Source organism: Puntigrus tetrazona, chromosome 1 (assembly GCF_018831695.1).
Source record: "Puntigrus tetrazona isolate hp1 chromosome 1, ASM1883169v1, whole genome shotgun sequence".
Classification (NCBI taxonomy): domain Eukaryota; kingdom Metazoa; phylum Chordata; class Actinopteri; order Cypriniformes; family Cyprinidae; genus Puntigrus; species Puntigrus tetrazona.
This window is the reverse complement of record NC_056699.1, coordinates 2,441,931-2,461,239: the sequence shown is the minus strand read 5'-3', so window position 1 is coordinate 2,461,239 and position 19,309 is coordinate 2,441,931. Positions and strand designations below refer to the sequence as shown.

The following is a 19,309-nucleotide window of genomic DNA, read 5'->3' as shown; positions in this document are numbered from 1 at the left end:
AGGCCACAGAAGATAGTTACATGTTTCCCAGAGGACTAAATAAATCACATTTATCCTGATCTTCGGTGCGAGTGCATCGTTTCTCCTGAGCTCTCCGTGGACATGAGTCTCACTCCGGTCTGGTGTTTTGTGGTCAGTTCATGATGGCGGTGGTGGTTCTGTGGGCCGTTCTTCCTCCGGAGTCTCGTCACATCTGCTGGCTGGTGTCGGCCGGACTGGCGCAGGTCAGCGAGTTCTCCTTGGTTCTGGGCAGTCGAGCGCGTCGAGCCGGGATCATTTCTCGAGAGGTCAGTGATCTGATTCTGATTCGGCCGGCTTCATTCAGACAGGATAAAAGATAACTCTAAATATTACAGATAAACGTATAATAGTTATTTTCCTTTTCCTTGTCTTATCTTTCCTGTATTGTGTGTAAGGTATCAAAAAATCCAAAAACAAAATTATAATAGTACATAAACAATACTAAAGTAATACATTTTTTATTATCATTGAGATACTTTTTTTTAAATATATATTTTCTGTTTTTAAAGTTTTTGTGTAATGTGTGTACTATGCATAAGTACTATGTGTATATATAAATATTTACATGTTTTTATAAATATATATTTGTATTTCTAGAATGTGTATTCTATACATACATTTATATTGTAACATTATATATAAATATATATTAATAAAGTATTTATTTAATAAATAAATATATATATATATATATATATATATATATATATATATATGTATTTAATATTTGTACCATGTTTTTCTAAAATACATACGTGTGTGTGTGTGTGTGTGTGTGTATACACACTACACACACGCATATTAAACAAAAACTTTCATTTTTTAAATGCAATTAATCGTTATTAATTATTTGACAGCACTTGTTTTAAATGTCTATAGTTTTAACTTTTAGCTATTTAGTAAATCTGTGAAAAAGACCATGCTTTTAATATTTATTTTTCCGTATTTAATTTTTTCCCCCTTTCTTGTAAAGTAATGAAATCTTCTTTTTCCTTCACTCCTCTGTTCTTCCTCACAGGTGTATCTGCTGGTTCTCAGTGTCTCTACTTTAAGTCTCCTCCTCGCTCCGGTCCTATGGAGAGCTGCTACGCTCAAGTGCGTCCCGCGGGCCGAGAGGAAACCGCTCACCTGAGCTGCCTTACGCTAACGACCCGCTCACTTTAATGCATCATATTGATGACAAACAGAATGGCAGGAAAATGAATATATGAAATATTTTCACAGTGATGAAAGAAAAGGGCACAGCTTGCTAAAGAAAGACTTTTATCATGTTTGTTATAATGTGTTATATTCGACCAAACGGTGTACTCTGTGCCTTGAAATGAGTCGATGTCAGCAGATGAGCCAAATAATGCACCTCTTATAAGATATATGAGTTTACTGAAGATGCTTGATCGTATCCAGTCCTGATTCGTGCTGAAGTTGAAGTCTCAGCACAAGGTGGCAGTTTTATTAAGTTAAATTAATCATAGACTTAACTGGAATCATTTCTCTGGGCTGTTGATTAAAAAAATCAAATTACAAACTTCGCTTCAGTTGTTGAGGGTTTTCTTTATTTGTGCATTTCTTTATTTAAAGAAAGATAAGAGATTGTTGTGATTTTACACATGCATGGTGAAAAAGAACAAACGCGATGATGATGATGATGATGATGAAGGAACAATAACAGTGTTTCAGTGGCATATTAAAACAATCTTACACAACAGAGGAGCAGCCAAATATACAGATAGATGTAGACTGAGAAGTGTAGTAGTACAAGAACAGAGCCCTGAGGCACCCCAGATAGATAGATAGTTATAAAAGGTTTTCATCTAGTACTATATTGAAGTACGCTCAGTGTAAGTGTTTCCATGCTACTGTAGGTCAGTCAAACGCAATACAGTCAGGTGTGCGCATGCGCAGAATTATCATTTATCATTTGACTTCATCTCTAACATGTTTCCACGTGTATATTTTCACAGCATTGAAATAAAAGGGCACAGCTTGCTAAAAAAAGACGCTGGCTTTTATGAAATGTCATCATGTCTGTTATAATATGTTATATGCGTAATAACAGTCATAAACGGATCTGACCAGGTTAATAACAAAAGTTCAGACTGAGTGATGTTTGATTCACAAATGAATCGTTGCTTTAATGATTCGGTCGAACTGAATGCAGCCTATAAAAAAGAAGCCCCTCTGCTTTATGCTGTATTATTTATTTATTTATTTATTTATTTGTTCTTTCGTTAAGTTTAATTTTCTTCTTTGTATTATTTTTGAAATATTTCGTCCTGTTGTTCGAATACTGTGCAGTTTTGTACTTGTGATTATAAAGTATTGTGATATTAATAAACGTTCAGAGGATTTCGGCGCTTTACGTGCGGAGTTGTGAATGCGCGCTGACGTCACACCACGCGTATCCAATCAGCGCGCGTCCTCACGGGACACCGCCAAGCTCGGTTTGACTGCTGTGAGGCGGCTCGCGCAGACGCTCCGATTCTGGCGCGATAAATCCGGATTTCATCCACCTAACTGTACATATCCGGACGAGATATGACGCGTCTGTGAGCGGGCTGGTGAAGGTGAGAGGAAGGCCGACGATCGGTGTGTGTTTATGAAGTTTGGGTGTCGTGTGTGAGCGTTAGCTCGCTAGGTTCGGTTAGCTTAGCTGTAGCCGCGTCGAGCTAACGCGATAAACAGTCATCTGCTGAGGAACGAGCGACGCGTCTCCAGCGCGACGCGAGGAGGACTCGCTCGGACGGAAGCCTCGTCTGTTCACGCGACACAAAAACACGCCAGAAAAGTGCGACTTCTGTTTGTTTGTGTTTGCGGCGCGCGCGTTATTCACTTACAGACGATTAATATTTATCTTCATTTAACAAACGTGGGTTTGAGCGCGTTTAACACGCGTTATGTAACTTCATACATGACTGTACGCGAGTTTGCATGGCTGGGAAATTCACATTTTGAGCAAATGTAGGTCACACGGTCATTAGTTCAGTCACTACTAACTAGTAGTGTTTGTACAGTAGTCTTTACTGTATCCTCATCATCAGCTGGCTGTGTTTTTAATATCTCTCCTTTGTTTGAAGGCGAACTCAAAAGCATTCGTCCGAGTTTCTGATGTTTATTTGGCCTGTTTGTAAGACCACAACGACGAATGTCTGCGTGTTAAAGAGAAAAGAACGATTCTTCTATTGATTGGGAATTAATTGGGTGATAAAGTGAACGCGTTACATTAAAATTCCGCCTGAAGATGAAAAGGGGCTGATGACGTCAGCTGGAAGGAAAGTTGTTTGGGTCGGTACTTTCTTCAGGAGAAGTGTTTTTCTTTCAGAATATTGTGCCATAGCTGTTAACAAAACCCTGCCATTGCCAGGTGTGTTTGGGCACACCAGAACACACACAGATGACAATAAGATGTGAATAAAACACACACACACACACGTGTGTAGTCAAGTTTCAAAGAACTTAACAATATCAAATAAAAGAATAGAGTGTCAGTAAAGTAATATGACAAGATTAAACGCTCAGACAGCTTATATATATATATATATATATATAAGAACTATACCATTATATGCAGATATGCACGGTAGATATAAATAAAGGCACTTGGCAGATTGGAGTGCAAACAGCTAATCAGTTTAAGTAATGTGTGTGTGTGTGTGTGTATAATATATATATATATATATATATATATATATAGCAAAAGATCTTGAGAATAAGCTGTAGGGATGCAGGAGGTCAGGGTGGACAGGGTTGATCCTCGGGGGCCGCTCTGCTGCCGAGTTTAGCTCTAACTCCGAGGAAAAGAGTCCCTGAAGACCTCGGTTAGCTGGGTCAGGTGTTCAGGGTTGGAGCTAAACTCTGCTGGACACCGGTGTTTCCCGCCCCTGACCTCGCTGTCACTGAACGGCGGGGAGAACGGTTAAGTGTTCATGATGTGTGTGGAAACTATATACTAAAACAAACCGTGTGCTAAAATAACATTTCAGAGAGTTTTAATGCCATGTCTGCCGTATTGTTTGTGTTTTCAGCTGAACTGCAGTCACTGACCAAAGACTGACCGCTCGCTCCGGTCATCACACGTACATCATGGCGAAAGATGTGAGGATCACACGCATTACACGATTACACACTCAAACGTCTTAGAGTTTCATATAACTCATTAAAAACACCTTTCTGACTTGAAGTAACACATTTGAACGTTCTAGTTGCCAAGATTGTAATTAGTTGTTGAACATAACTGAAATAAAAATGTGAAAAACTATGTCAACCACAGCTGTACTAAATCGTAATAATATTAAAATGAAAAAATGTGCAAATAAAAAACCTCAAAAGATTAATGAAGACTATAATGGTGTCTCGATACTAAAATGATGCTGCTTTAATACAGACTCTGTTTTTTGTTTGCAATTATATTTTACATGTTTAGTCTGAACTGAGCTTTAAGGAAGAAAATGTAAAACTCACACATAGAAGTGTGGATGAAATAACAGAAACAGAGTGATGATTATTTTATTAGTTATTCATGTGAGCGTGCTGTTCATGTTGAACTGAAACCCGTGTGTGTGTGTGTGTGTGTGTGTGTGTGTGGTTCTTCATGCACACACACATCACCATCAAAACTGCAAGACTAGCACATTTAATTTCTCATTAGATCTCTAAGGGTTTAGTTTTTTTATCTGTGGTGACACCAGAGATCTCTAGTGATTGATTCCAGTAATATTTGGTCATTCTAATTTTCAAGAAGCTTTAGAGGAGGGTCATGTGCTCACGCTTGTCTCTGATCTTCAGGCCGGACTCAAAGAAACCAATGGAGAGATAAAGGTGTTTGTGAACCAGAACCTGAGTCCAGGGAAGCGTGAGTACTCTCAGCCGGCTCAGTGCATGATGGGTAACCACAGTCGATTCACTAAGGGTCTTATCCATAAATAAGATCATTTGTTTCTTTTTAATATCACTTAATGAACTATGAACTAACCTTCAATGATTAATGTAATTCTCAGAAACTATTTTTATTAATTCACAATTTATGGTTCAGTAGTGTTTGTTTTATGGTGTAGCGTTTAGTTTTTATTGAGTATCTGTTTTAAGAACTCTATATTTGTTCTGTATCGAGCAGTTAACTAGTTCTTGGTCAAATCAGTTACGAGTAAACCACAACAAAACACCAAGGTTGGGGTCAGTAAGGTGGTTTGTTTTTTTTACTTTTAACTTTTATTCATCAGTGACATATTAAATTGATCAAATGTTAAAATTTCTAATGTTACAGAAGATTTCTATTTTAAATTACTATAATATTTCATGTTTTTGCACAAATAAATGCAGCTTTGGTGAACAAAAAAAGCATTGTTAACCAACATAAAAAATATTAATAGTTTAATAGTATTAATAGTTAATATTCCTTTTCTTAGTTCATCTCAAATGACTCATTATTTAGAATTCATGAAAGCACGTTAAGCTTGTTTTTGCTCTTTATTGTAGCTGTTTTGCTGTAAACTGTCTGCTTGCTAATGAGTTAGTTGTGTTCTGACCTGCAGGGGTCGCTGTGATTAAAACACGTGTTCATCTGTGTGTGTGTGTGTGTGTGTGTTTGCGCAGCTGCAGGGGTTCTGTCCTTCCTGACCGTTCACCCGGCCTCAGTCTCTGCGGTCAAACAGATTCTGCCCAAAACGCTCACGGCTGCAGGCGCTAGCATGCTACCACACGTGGTAAGACGCTCACCATCAACACGCCATGTTTACCTGCTCTGGAGTCACGTGACCCACCGTCTCCGTGGCGATAAGCCCTCCATTAACATTGTGTGAGGTGACCCGGGAGAGCGTTAAAGCGGATCTCAGAGCGCTGCAGTCAGCAGGATTACTCTCCTCATCATCCTATTATCAGAGATGCACACTCCTCACCTTTCTGTGACAACTCACTTTTTTGGGATCAAAACGTGTCACCTGTGAGATTTCCTCGGATCCAATGAAAAAGTGTTTTTATGAGGAGGGGGTCTTACGAGGGTACAAGTGGACTACTTTTACAAGACTCCTCCTTACTTTTTTTAAATTATGAAAAGGTAGATGGTCTTATTTGTATTGGAAGAGCTTTCTGAATACCCCTTGGCAACTACTAGTTGGTCAAACTAGTTAACAAGACAGTGTTAAAATGGTTATGCAACTGGTCTCTAGTTGTTTCAGTAAGTTTTCAAGTCATTTTCAACCCATTTTTCACCCAGAGTTACAAATTAAACTTATACACAATTGGAATATCACACAAAACATTTGTGAATAAAGCACTTTTCCAAGCAGAGCGTTTTCAAAACTCATCTTTTAGCATCTCTGTATTCTCACACACAGGTAGATGAGCTCAGGTGTGCCTGAATCACCGTGGTGATGATGATGATGATGATGATGATGAGTGTGTCTCTGTTTCTTCAGGTGATAGGCACTCCTCAGAGGAGCAGCGTTCCCGCCGGTCTCCTGTTGACCAGCCCACACACACCAACCACACACCTCCAGACCCAGGAGACCTCGCCCTGGTCCACCGGGTTAGTTAACCATAACCATAACCTGGATTAATTGATTGGGATAAACCTCAGAGAGAGATCACGATTCTGAACTAAACAAAACAGTGTGAGAGAACAGCTGGTCTATTAATAAGTGAATTAGGAAACATTTGAAGGCGAGATGCTGCAGATAAGTAGTTATTGCTTTTCTTAACAAGTTGAAGATCAAGTCAGATTGAAATTTCTTGCTAAATTTTACGCTATAATTCAGAAAACACTGAGCAGACAGACAACGGCATATTTTCAAATTTTGGGGGGAATAAAATGTTCAGGCGTTTTCTACATGAACGAATCCCTCTGTAAAAACCTTCAGGAATGAAAATGTAAAGTTTGGTGTCCGAGCTACTAAAGCAGATCAAATTAATAACAGATGAAGTGCTATAAAAGAAACGTTTAAGTGTTTTGAATGTTTTCTTTCCAGTATTCTGAAGAAAACACAGGTGAAAATCTCTTGACAGGCTCACGACAGAACTGCTTATCATACGTTATATTTTTGATGTTTTTAATATTACGATTTTTTGAGAAAGTAGTTTGAATAACGTCAGAGAAGTTTTGTTAGCTTGCCGATGCGGTGATGATGTCATATCCTCCTGTGGTCTCCGGCAGGCGCAGCAGGAAGGGGGATAAGAGCGGGAAGGGCTTGCGGCATTTCTCCATGAAGGTGTGTGAGAAGGTGCAGAAGAAAGTGGTGACGTCCTACAACGAGGTGGCGGACGAGCTGGTGGCCGAGCTGAGCTCCGGAGACAACAACATCTCCCCGAACGACGCGGTGCGTCCAGAGCCTCACGCTCACTTCCTGTCACACTTCCTGTCATGTGCTGGCTCCTGCTGCTTCTGTCAGGAGTTAATTAAATGAGCAGACTAATCTTCCCGTGGGGTCAGAAGATGTCGAGTGATTCGTGTTTCAGCCGCCAGCCGAGGAGCAGAATGATCTTGGGCTTTTTTCTGAAAACAGGACAACCATTTTTCCTCGTCTTAAACCATTTTTAGATATAAAATACATCTATGAAAGAAACGCATTTTTGCACCGCACCCCTATTATATTGAACGGCAAAAATGATTTTCTTCCTTAGTATTTTTTTGTGTTCTTGTATGAATACTAGTGCTGTCAAACGATTAATTGCATCCAAAATAAGTTTTGTGTACTGTCTATGTTTCTTATGCATACATAAATACAAACACATGCATGTGTATTTTAAGATAAATGTCATGTTTATATATTAAAAATATATATGATATAATTTATAAATATATAATAAAGTCTTTATGTATAATATACACAGCACACACTTTTCTGATTAATAGTTTGACAGCAGTAATAAATATCTAAAAATTGAGACGTATGAGTTATATATAAAAACATTTTTTGTGTAAAACAAGTTCAAAGATCTGCCGGTGGGGAAAGAAAACTAATGTTGTTCAGCCTAAGGTTATTTAAGATGATTTTTCTCACCCCATTGGCAGAAATTAAAAAAAAGGAACAAAAAGTGAGTAATATTCTCAGAAAACCTCCTGCTATCTAGTAAATCATCCCTGAAGAGTCTGAAGATATAAAACAGTGTGGTGTTGATTCTTGATGAATGATGTTCGTCTTCCAGCACGTGTACGATCAGAAGAACATCCGGAGACGGGTTTACGACGCGCTCAACGTCCTGATGGCCATGAACATCATCTCCAAAGACAAGAAGGAGATCAAGTGGATCGGGTTTCCCACCAACTCTGCTCAGGAGTGTCAGGACCTGGAGGTCAGCGCTCTGCCTTTCTCTCGGGTTTGTGTTGAGGACCGCCTCTGAACCTGTTCTGTTCTGTTCTGTCCTGAAGGCTGAGAGACAGAGACGAGTGGAGAGAATCAAACACAAGCAGTCTCAGCTGCAGGAACTCATACTGCAGGTACATCGCATCACTTCCTGTCTGTCCCCGTCAGCTCCTCGGGTTATATAGGCCGTGTGTACAGAGAAAGATCAGTGACGGGAGGCTTTTTCAGCTCCACACACATTATTATTAAAAAAAGAGCATGTGTATGACTTTAATGTAAGTGCATTTGGTTTGGGAAATATAATAATAACAATATATAAGGACAATAAAACCCATTTGAACAGTGCACTTTTATCAGACATATTTTACATTTATTTAGTTTTTTGGATAGTGTTATTGTTTAATTTAAATCGATTGTAACGCTTTCCAGTAAGGTTCATTAGTCATCGTTAGTTAACGTTAACTATACTTCATCATTTATTAATAGTTAATGTTAGTTCCAGCTTTTACAAATACATTATTAAATTGTGGAGCTGTGTTTGTTAACATTAGTTATGCGCCGTGAGCTAACATGAACAAACAATGATTTACTGTCATTTTATGATCGTTTTATGTGTTTGTTTCCTAAAATCACTTCATTTCTAGTGAATATAGAGTTCCTCATAACATCTCTATCATCATATTCTTCTGTTTGATTGTGTTAAATAAAAGTCATTGATTGATTGACACCTTGTTGTAAAGTGTTACCATTATTTATGTAGTTTTTCTTTGTCTGAAATGTATTTATTGTTTGGAAAAATGAAAGCAAATGTCTTGATTTTCCAGTGTAACGATTGAGTTCTCCTGATGATGATGATGATTTCTCTTGATCTGCAGCAAATCGCCTTTAAAAAGCTGGTGCAGCGTAACCGTGAGGCGGAGCAGCAGAGTAAGAGAGCTCCGCCCCTGAACACAGTCATCCACCTGCCCTTCATCATCATCAACACCAGCAAGAGAACCGTCATCGACTGCAGCATCTCCAACGACAAGTGAGATCAGAGATCAGAGACCACAAACACAGGGAGAGTAGCTTCCCCAGGTAACACTATCAAATCTAATAAATGCGCTCCTGTCTGGCAGGTTCGAGTATCTCTTCAACTTCGACAGCATGTTTGAGATCCACGATGACGTGGAGGTGCTGAAGCGCATGGGCATGGCGTTCGGTCTGGAGTCGGGCCGCTGCAGCCCCGAGCAGCTGAAGATCGCCAGGACCCTCGTCCCTAAAGCCCTGCAGCCCGTCTCAGGTGTGTGTCTCCAGCGCGCCGCGTGTGTGTGTGTGTGTGCGTGTGTGTCTGTGTGCGTGAGTGTGTGTGTGTGTGCGTGTGTGTCTGTGTGCGTGAGTGTGTGTGTGTGCGTGAGTGTGTGTGTGTGTGTGCGTGTGTGTCTGTGTGTGTGCGTGCGTGTGCTCATCTTCATGAGTGAAAACCGATGTGTTGTGATCTTGTAGAAATGGCGCAGGGTGCCATAAACCAGCTGATCGGAGAGCTGTCTCATGTGGCCACGTGAGTATCACATGATCTCAAAACACTTGATGTCTGCATTGTTTTGTTGACATTTAAAAGCGACGCAAGAGGTCAAATATTTGGTCTGAAATTGAACTATTGCAGAATTGTTGATATTAACGCACCAAAATTATTTCAGAGAGTTCTGTTCTACTCCAATTTATTTTTGAAATGCAAACATTTAAGAGATTTTTTCCCCCCAGATATACATTAAGGAAGACGACAGTAAAAAATTAGTGCTATAAATTATAGAAATTAATATTTTTATTTAGCAAGGATGCTTAAAATGGATCAAATGATGAAGCTATGATGAAGACATTTGTAATAGTACAAAAGAGTTCTGTTTCAGGGAAATGATGTTCTTCTGAACTTTCTGTTCATCAAAGAAACCTGAAAAAAATTCCTATATATTTTATAATACTAATGATGGTAATAGTTTTGGCAAAGTAGCAAACTAGAACATTAGATTTCTGAAGACTGGAGTAAAGCCGCGCTCCTCAGAAGTAAAGTACGTGTTCAAATAGGAAGCAGATCATGTAAGTGTTGGTTAGTTTCAGTGTTTGTGTGTGTCTGCAGCGAGCGCGGGGCGTCCAGCTCCAACGGCTCGCACCACAGCAGCTCCAGGGTGGAGACGCCCACGTCCTACATGGAGGAGGACGAGGAAGACGAGGAGGACGAAGAGGACTTTGAGGAGGACGAGGACGATTAGGACCGATCCTGAGTGAAACTCCATATTGTGATCCTGCTGTAAGGATTCCCTCAAATGCTTCCCATAATTCTTCAGCTCAGTCTATTATCTTCAGTAGCTTATGGGCAGATAAGCTGGAATGATCGTCTTTGTGCTGCTGCTCCTGCTGGCGGCTCTTCCTTCAGGGCTACTTTTGAAGAAACTCCTGTTCTCCGAGGCTGAACTTTTCTATGGTTTTGTTGCGATTCGCTCTCATAGGCAGCTATTTTTGATATCGGAGCTTGTTTTGGACGTTTGCCGTGACAGACTTTATAAACATGAGATCAACAACTCCACGGCCAGCCTTTTTTGTACAATGTAACAAATACTAAAGAAATATACTTTTCTTATTCATGTATAGTAATTAAACTCAAAGGATGATTTATATGCTTTGTGTGTGTGTGTGTGTTTTTTGTGTGTTCGAGTGATGTGAAGTAACTTTAGTATACGATCATTAGCAAAAATATCAAACCTCATTCAAACGATTGAGAAAAATGGGCTCAATATGATTCATATAACTGTCTTCATGTCAAATAACTGATCTCTTATCTGTTACGTTCAGTACAATCAGAAGGAAGATGTCTTTCCTTCTTAGCCTTTAAGTGTATATTTACATTAAATGTATATTTTATATCTATTTAATCCTTAAGTAACTGAAGTTTTTGTCTTCATAATTTTTGATATGAAAAACATCTTCATACAAAGATTTTTAAAAAGCTTCCAATCGTTTAATTTGCGATAAACCCCAATCCTGCAAACGTTTTATTGTTCTTGTTGAATATTAATGGCATTAATGAAAGCTTTCTGCCGGTTAATGTGAGAAATCTGCACATTGTGGATTCCTATTGAAACTGAATTAGCCAAACAATGCTAACTTAGCAAATGGAAACCCCTCCTAAGACGTTTCTTTCCAGACCCTTCACTTTTTCCGATCCTCTAATGGAACAGATTAAAGTCGAGCTGGCCTGTAGATCTCAGCAGCTTGGTTCTAACCAACATAACCGACTGGTAGCTGAACAGATCACCCATCTTGACCAGCTAATGACTTTGATGACCTGCTGGGATTTACCTGCAGGATATGAGCCTCTTTTGCCAGTCAGAATACTGCTGATCGTCTTCATCCGGCTTTTCTTGCTTGGTGTGTCAGAAGGCAAACACATCTTTGAGAGACGCTTCTGGAGAAATAAAAAGAGTGCAGTATTTTTCACATTTTAGACATTTGACTTTGCAACGTTAATCAGTTTGCAGTGGAAAATAAAAATCAAGCAGCGGTATGTGTTCAGACACGTGTTCTGCAGAACTGCACCATAAAATAGTTACTGCGACATAAATATGTCTGGTTTGTTATGATCAGACAACATTTGTCTGCGATGCAACTATTTAAAAAAATCTGGAATTGAAATGCTGAGAAAATACCTTTTAAAGTTGTCCAAATGTTCTTCGCAATGCATATTACTAATCAAAAATGAAGTTTTGATATATTAGTGGTAGGAGAGTTACAAAAAAATCTGGAGCATGATCTTTACTTAATATCCTAATGATTTTTGGCATAAAAGAAGTACGAATCATTTTGACCCATACAGTGTATTGTTGTCTATTTCTACAAACACACCTGAGCTCTGATGACTTCTGGGCTCCAGAAACACATTTGTGTTCGAGTCGTTTGATGAAGTAATTCTGAACTCTGAATTATGGGATGTCTGGAGTGTCATTGTGGTTCTCCACAGTGAGAGGTGTTAACCTGAGGAAGGTATTATGGAGTTATTATGGAGGATAAAGTCTTATGAAAGGTGTTGAGTCAGGAGGATCTGACTGAGAGTGTGTGTGTGTGTGTGTTGCATGGCTTATCGTTCACTTTGACCATCAGACTCAAGACGTCGTGCTGGGTCCGTCGGTCACTGTCCGTTCCTCAGCGTCTCATGATCTATTCCCACACGTCTTCTCCGTTGAGGACCAGTCTCACGGCGCTGAGCTCCAATGCTCTCGCTGTAACCCTTCGGCTGCCGATCTCATTTAGTTTTTCACTCTGAAAGTCTCGGTTTAGCTCCCTCGCCTCGCTATGGACATCGGTGGCCTGACCACGGTGGTGGCCAACTCGGCATACATCTCGGCCCGTGGCAGTTTCGACGGCACGGCCAACCCGGCGGCCAACCGAGACAAGAAGTACCATGCCAAACTCAAGCTGCCCCACATCACGGTGTGCGAAGGTCTGAGAGAAACTCTGGATCTGCAGTTCAAGAGCATCTGCGTGGAGCAACCCATCGGCAAGAGACTCTTTCAAGAGTTTCTGGAAACCACCAACGAGTATAAGGGCCCTTGTCGCCTTTGGAAGGACGTTGAGGCGTACGACACCGCCGAGGATAAAGACCGAGCTCAGAAAGCTGCCAAAATCCTCCAGCGCTACATGGAGCCTTCGGCCAAGCACTTCTGCCCCTTTTTACCCGAGAACGACATCACCAAGGTGAAGGAGCGGCACGAGGAGGCGGCGGACGACCTGTTTGTGCAGATCCTGCTCAGTGTTTTCGACTTCCTCAAAGAGGTTCCCTTCACCTTCTATCTAGAGACCATGTATTTTAAGCGGTTCCTCCAGTGGAAGTGGCTGGAGATGCAGCCCGTAGGCGAGGACTGGTTCCTGGACTTCCGTGTTCTGGGTAAGGGTGGATTCGGAGAAGTGTCCGCCTGTCAGATGAGGGCCACGGGGAAGCTGTACGCCTGCAAGAAGCTCAACAAGAAGAGGCTGAAGAAAAGGAAAGGCTATGAGGTATGAAAGCTGCTCAGTGCCTTTGCTTGATGATCTTTCTTGACAACATTGACATCCAAAGGACTTACTACTGATGGAATGAAGAGTTAGTTACTGTTCAAATAATTGAAATGTAAAGTTAATAGGGTTGAAATGGATTTAGTGGTGTTAAACGATTATTAGCACTTTTAGTCTGAAATGGCTAAATATATACCGTTTAAATTTTTTTCTGGGAGTCTTTGACTTGTAGAAATTATTAGAGCTGTTCTTCTCATAGTTTATCTGATCATCACCAAATTTGGTGCAGACAGTCTTTAGAACATTGCTAATAAAATAAATCATAGACATTTGAAATTTATACATACAATTCAATTTATAAAAGTGCAAACTAAGAAAGTTTTAGGCACAAATGTGTCTCTGGAGCACAGCAGACTACAATACATTGTATGAGTCAAAATAATCAAATTTTCTTGGATGTTAAGTAAAGATCATGTTCCTGCTTCAAATATATCAAAATGTCATTTTTGATTAGTAATATGCACGGCCAAGAACTTCTTTTAGACAAGATTCCAGATTCAAATAGCTCAAATCTCAGCCAAATATTGTCTTATCCTAAAAAACCACTTCACTGGAAAGCTTTATTCTTCTGTAAATCTCAGTTTCAAAACATTGACCGTTATGTCTGGTTTTGTGCTCCGAGGTCACATTTGAGCTGCTTTTCTGCTTTGAGTTTATCTAATCTTCACCAAATTTGGTGCAGATAGTCTTTAGAACATTACTCATAAAATAAATCACAGAGATACGGGAAATCTAAAAGCGCGCGTTTTGAACCCAATAAATTCAACTGGGCGGTCGCTTGTAAAGGTAAAAGCAAACCCCTGAGAAAAACCTTTTAAGGCACAAATGGCAAGTTTTCCTCTTTTTGTCCAGACTAATATATTTGTATTGCAGGTCTAGTAATGGTAACACTTAGATAACAGGATGTGGATCCTGATTGACATGTTGGTTTTGTGCGATTAAGCAGCTCAGACGTGACATTGATGATGAAGGTGAAGGCTTTACTGCGGGTAATATGCTTTATTAGCGCTTCACTCCAACAAAACATTTTAGATCACAATGATGAAATGACCAAACATTTAAAATGAGATGCTTCTATCAGCTTTGGACTGTTGATGGATTTCTGTAAAGTCAGAAAACCCCCGGTAATGATAAAGCACGCAGAGTGCAGCAGAGCAACATATTCCTCTTCATTTTTCGTCAGTATTGATCAGATGTGCACATGTTTGAGTGTTTGGCGTGTCTGTAAGCATCGGTCAGACGAGTGAACGGCGCTGTGGACCAGCGGCAGCATTAGAGCCAATGAAGCTTTAGCGCTTTGGCCTTCAGCTCATTATGAAATGCAACTCCAACACATTTAATTATGGAACAGATTTGTTATGGAAATCCTGGACAGGAAGAACCCTGGAGATGATACTGACCGTACGCGTGTCCTTGTGTGTAAATGTTGAACACTGTCCATTGTGAGTCCACAGATGAGTCATTCGTAGTTACATGCAAAGAAAACATCGTCCGTTGACAGATTACTGTGCTGTGATTCTTTTATATACAGTGTAGTCACAGAAATTGAGAAAATGCATAATTTTTCAAATTAAACTTTCACTGTACTTTCGTTATATAACCAAAGGATTGACATCAACATGAAAGTAAATGTTCTGACAGGGCGCCATGGTGGAGAAACGGATCCTGGCTCGAGTTCACAGTAGATTCATCGTGACGCTGGCTTACGCCTTCCAGACCAAAACAGAGCTGTGTCTGGTGATGACCATCATGAACGGAGGAGACCTGAGGTGAGTCACACACACACGTGACCAATCAAAACCATTCTTTATTGTGACTTGTGTCCTATCCAGATGTCTTTCTGGGCGTCTTTGGCCTGTAGTGACTGATTTAGAGCAAAACCATTTCAGCCGCTCTTCCCACAAAGTTTATCCGATCCTCACCAGAACTGGTGCAGACAGTCTTTAGAACGCTTCTGATACGATGAATCACATAGATATCAGAAATTCAAACGCATGTGTTTTGAACTCAATGAAATCGCTGATTGCTTGTATCACGCCTGTTCTTTCAGCTGTTCGGATGTCTTTGTTACAACGTCACCTGGAGGTTTAGTGCTAAAATGAAGTTTCCTCGTAACCTTTGACCCAGTAGACCTGAAATGGCTGTGATGTAGTGTTCTTTTGATGATGGTCATTGCCCCGTTGTGATTGCTGGTTTCACATTTTATTTTATTTCGCAGGTTATTTTATTATATAACTGTGTTCTTTTGCAGGTACCACATCTATAACGTGGATGAGAATAACCCAGGGTTTTCTGAAGCCAGAGCGTGTTATTATGCTGCTCAGATCATTCAAGGCCTGGAGCATCTTCACCAGAAGAGAATCATCTACAGAGACCTGAAACCAGAAAACGTTCTGCTAGATAATGAAGGTGAACCCGCTGAAGTGCACCCCTCATCAACAAAAATCTGCAATAAATAATATTAAAATAGAAAGCAGTTAATTAATACAAATATTTCCCAATAATACCGCAGGCTCGGTGAGCAAAAGATTATCTAACAAACGTAGAAAATTGTAGAGTTTGAGACCTCTGGCTGGTTTCGCTCACACACGCTGGTGTTTTCAGGTCATGTCCGTATCTCTGACCTCGGGCTGGCTTTGGAGCTCGCAGATGACCAGCTCAAAACCAAAGGATACGCTGGAACTCCAGGTGAAAACCAAAACTCAAGAATATCTCAACCATCATATATACCAGAAACAAACGAAACATGTCAATTTGCTTATCTAGTGTCTAAATAAGTATCTGAAGAGGTAACTTTTTTAGATATTCGGACTGGAAACAAGACTGAGTATTAAGTATTACATTATTGTAGTGAAACATAAGCAGGTTGATATTGGCTCATGAGTGCTAATGTAATGTGTGTGTGTGCTGTGTGTGTGTGTGTGTGTGTGTGTGTGTGTGTGTGTGTGTGTGTGTGTGTGTGTGTGTGTCTGTGTGTCTGTGTGTGTGTGTGTGTGTGTGTGTGTGTGTGTGTGTGCTGTGTGTGTCTGTGTGTGTGTGTGTGTGTGTGTGTGTGTGTGTGTGTGTGTGTGTGTGTGTGTGTTTTCAGGGTTCATGGCCCCGGAGCTGCTCAAGGGTGAAGAATATGATTACTCAGTAGATTACTTCACTCTCGGGGTCACGCTGTACGAGTTCATCGCTGCTAAAGGACCCTTCAGGACTCGAGGAGAGAAGGTGATCTTCAGCAGATGCGTGCTTTTTCTTGCAGCGAGAGAAAGTGCAGGGCCTTCTTCTAAATATAACTCGACTGTAGCTTTTTTAGAATGCTCAAGATTTTTATTTCATTTAGATTCAGTTGAATTCATTTTAATTTACATCTGCTAGGTTTATTCTTACTCTTATTTTAGCGCATCTTACAGAAACAAATCGAAGAAGAATGGAACAATAACAATATGATCTCTGTTTTATTTCTGTTGTAATATTTTATTTACTTAACATTAAATAAGTAAAAACACTTGAACTTTTAAATGTAAATGTAACAGCTTAAATGTGAACGTAGATTTCCTGAAGATGATTCCTGGACTGGTTTGTTGACCACCTTCTGGTCAGATTAGTTTTTAAGGGATAAACCTGTCAGTATTCACTCGCCCTCAAATCGATTCAAACCTGTATGAGTTCCTTTCAGCTAACAAACGCACAAAATAGTGTATAAAAGACCTTCATAGTATGCAAAACAAATCACGGTGGAAGTCAATGGCTGCCGTCAGCTGCTCGGTTACACACGGTTCTGTTGGTTTGTTTCTCTGTCGTTGTGTTCACAAACACTCTTTGTTCGTCAGGTGGAGAATAAAGAGGTGAAGAAACGGATCCTGAACGACCCGGTGACCTACCCAGAGACCTTCAGTGAGAAGGCCAAGTCCATCTGTGAGGGTCTGCTGGCTAAAGAAGTGGACAAGAGACTGGGCTTCAAGAACGGCTCGTGTGACGAGCTGCGAGCGCATCCCTTCTTCAGCGAAATCAACTGGAGGAAACTCGACGCCGGTGAGAAGAGCGTCTAACTCCACACTACTGATCAAACAAAAAAACATCACCCTGGGCCACAAATAACAGAGATCTTTCCATGACAGTATTTGTCAGGAAATACATTTTGACAAAAACACTTTTAAAGTTGCCCAAATGAATGCATATTACTAATCACAAATACAGTAGAAAATTTACAGCATGTCTTCATGTCACATGATCTTTATTTAATATCTCATCCATTTCTTGTCATAAAAGAAAAACTGATAATTTTGTCCCTTACAGTGTATTGTTGTCTATTCTGTGCTCCAGAAACTCTGATGGATTTAAATAAAGTCACAGAGGCGGCATTTATTTCATCAGAAAATGTTAAATATTTATTATAGGTTTTCTATGTGTTTTCTGTGAATATCTGTCTTCAGTGTCACATGATCTCAGTGTTTTTGTTATATTTTATTCAAATTAAGATGCTTTTATTCAAAAGCTGTAGTAAAGACATTTATAATGTAAGAAAATATTTGTGGTTCAATTAAATGTCAATTAAACTTTCTCTTCATCTGTGAATCCTGACAAATAAAATGCATCACAGTTTCCACAAAAATATTGAGCAGCAAAACAGTTTTCAACATCGATAATAATCACGAATGTTTCTCGAGCAGTAAATCAGTATATTATTCTGAAGATCACGTGACGCTGAAGACTGGAGAAATGATGCTGAAAGTCACAGAAATAAATGACACTTTAACACACATTCACAGAGAAAACACAGGTTTAAATTACAATAATATTTCCAATTTTGACTGTATTTTTGAAGAAACGCTTCTTGTCTTCTGAGTGCCCTAACCCCACGCCGCTCTCTACAGGGATTCTGCCTCCTCCGTTCGTTCCCGACTCAAAGACGGTCTACGCCAAGAACCTGGACGACGTGGGCGCGTTCTCCACGGTGAAGGGCGTCTGTCTGGAGGACGACGACAAGACGTTCTTCGATGAGTTCGCGTCAGGAAACATCTCCATCCCCTGGCAGGAGGAGATGATCGAGACGGGCATCTACGGAGAGCTGAACGTGTGGGGCCCGAACGGCACGGTGCCCAACGACCTGCGCCGAGAGTCCATCCTGGAGCAGCCGCCCAAGTCCTCCACCTGCTGCGTCTCGTAACACCACCCTGAACTCTGGGCTTCAGCCGCTTCACCAGCACCACACCTGTCATGTTCACCCGAGAGCTGAATAAACCCTCTCTCTAGTGATGTCTGGTTTGTGATCGGACGGTATCTGTCTCAGATACAGCTATTAGAAACTCTGGAATCTGAGGGAGCCAAAAAATTGAGAAAATCACCTTTAAATTCGCCCAAATTAAGTTCTTAGCCGTGCATATTACTCATTTACGACATATCTTTATAGAGCATGATCTCTACTTGATATCTTAATGATTTTTGGCATGTATACGGTGTATTGTTGTCTGTTTCCAGAAATGATTCTAGGAGCTCAGGGTGAAGCGTGTTTATTAGTGATTATTGATCTTATTAATAAAGAGTTTATTGAGCAGCCAGCGTTCTGTTCAAGCACTTTAGCGTTTAGGCTTTAAAACAGAGCTGAATGAGACAGAATATCTAGGGATGAGGAAAGAATGAAGAGCCAAATGCTTTGCAGTCTTTCTTTTGACATCCATAAAGCTCAGTCGGTAATAACGAAGTAAAATGCGGAAAAGTATTTAGGATTTTTGTCTGTTTCCAGTCAAAACATTCGACAATTCTTAAATTAATATGCAGTCATTAGATAAGCAAAATGATGCAAGATTTTAGTCTAAATGAAGTTTTCTAAACTACACTTTATTTACACTTTATTTTTTTCCTGGAAAAATAATAAATATATTGAGTTGTTTTGCTTATATAGTGATTGCATCTTATTTTGA

At 40.0% G+C, this 19,309-nt stretch overlaps 3 protein-coding genes across 8 annotated transcripts in view; all 3 read left to right on the top strand.

Annotated features, from left to right (window-relative positions):
• Positions 1-1,550, top strand: part of tmco3 (transmembrane and coiled-coil domains 3) — a 10,777-nt gene extending 9,227 nt beyond the window's left edge. For 2 of the 5 annotated variants that reach the window (XM_043238347.1, XM_043238339.1), the window contains 2 exons: positions 138-287; positions 1,040-1,550. In XM_043238347.1, coding sequence (XP_043094282.1) covers positions 138-287; positions 1,040-1,153 — 264 coding nt within the window. In that variant the 3' untranslated portion in view covers positions 1,154-1,550. Of the gene's footprint in view, positions 1-2; positions 109-137; positions 288-1,039 lie in introns of those variants that run through there. The other 3 variants (XM_043238363.1, XM_043238355.1, XM_043238377.1) reach the window with 3 other exon arrangements.
• An 881-nt stretch (positions 1,551-2,431) lies between these two features.
• tfdp1b (transcription factor Dp-1, b) lies at positions 2,432-10,969 on the top strand. Of its 2 annotated transcripts, none has more exons than XM_043238391.1 (12): positions 2,432-2,585; positions 4,044-4,113; positions 4,804-4,870; positions 5,611-5,720; positions 6,432-6,541; positions 7,166-7,328; positions 8,158-8,304; positions 8,381-8,449; positions 9,191-9,342; positions 9,434-9,597; positions 9,801-9,855; positions 10,432-10,969. In XM_043238391.1, exons 2-12 carry the CDS (start codon positions 4,102-4,104, stop codon positions 10,562-10,564), a joined length of 1,182 nt encoding a protein of 393 aa, XP_043094326.1. In that variant the 5' UTR covers positions 2,432-2,585; positions 4,044-4,101; the 3' UTR covers positions 10,565-10,969. The 2 variants fall into 2 exon arrangements, with proteins under 2 accessions (XP_043094326.1, XP_043094332.1); XM_043238397.1 differs by having other exon boundaries at positions 2,433-2,607.
• A 1,672-nt stretch (positions 10,970-12,641) lies between these two features.
• grk1a (G protein-coupled receptor kinase 1 a) lies at positions 12,642-19,196 on the top strand. Its single transcript, XM_043246791.1, has 7 exons — positions 12,642-13,343; positions 15,042-15,169; positions 15,652-15,809; positions 16,005-16,088; positions 16,489-16,613; positions 17,219-17,420; positions 18,263-19,196. The coding sequence occupies exons 1-7, from the start codon at positions 12,642-12,644 to the stop codon at positions 18,553-18,555; spliced, it is 1,692 nt and encodes a 563-aa protein (XP_043102726.1). The 3' UTR covers positions 18,556-19,196.
• The last annotated feature ends 113 nt before the right edge of the window (positions 19,197-19,309 follow it).

Excerpts from the sequence above, each read along its gene's own strand:
- tfdp1b (XM_043238391.1), top strand. Across the intron at positions 5,721-6,431 it reads CTAGCATGCTACCACACGTG|GTGATAGGCACTCCTCAGAG; the intron begins GTAAGACGCTCA and ends CTGTTTCTTCAG. Across the intron at positions 6,542-7,165 it reads ACCTCGCCCTGGTCCACCGG|GCGCAGCAGGAAGGGGGATA; the intron begins GTTAGTTAACCA and ends GGTCTCCGGCAG.
- grk1a (XM_043246791.1), top strand. The coding sequence starts at position 12,642 with ATGGACATCGGTGGCCTGACCACGGTGGTGGCCAACTCGGCATACATC. Across the intron at positions 16,614-17,218 it reads TCAGGACTCGAGGAGAGAAG|GTGGAGAATAAAGAGGTGAA; the intron begins GTGATCTTCAGC and ends TTTGTTCGTCAG. Across the intron at positions 17,421-18,262 it reads CTGGAGGAAACTCGACGCCG|GGATTCTGCCTCCTCCGTTC; the intron begins GTGAGAAGAGCG and ends CGCTCTCTACAG.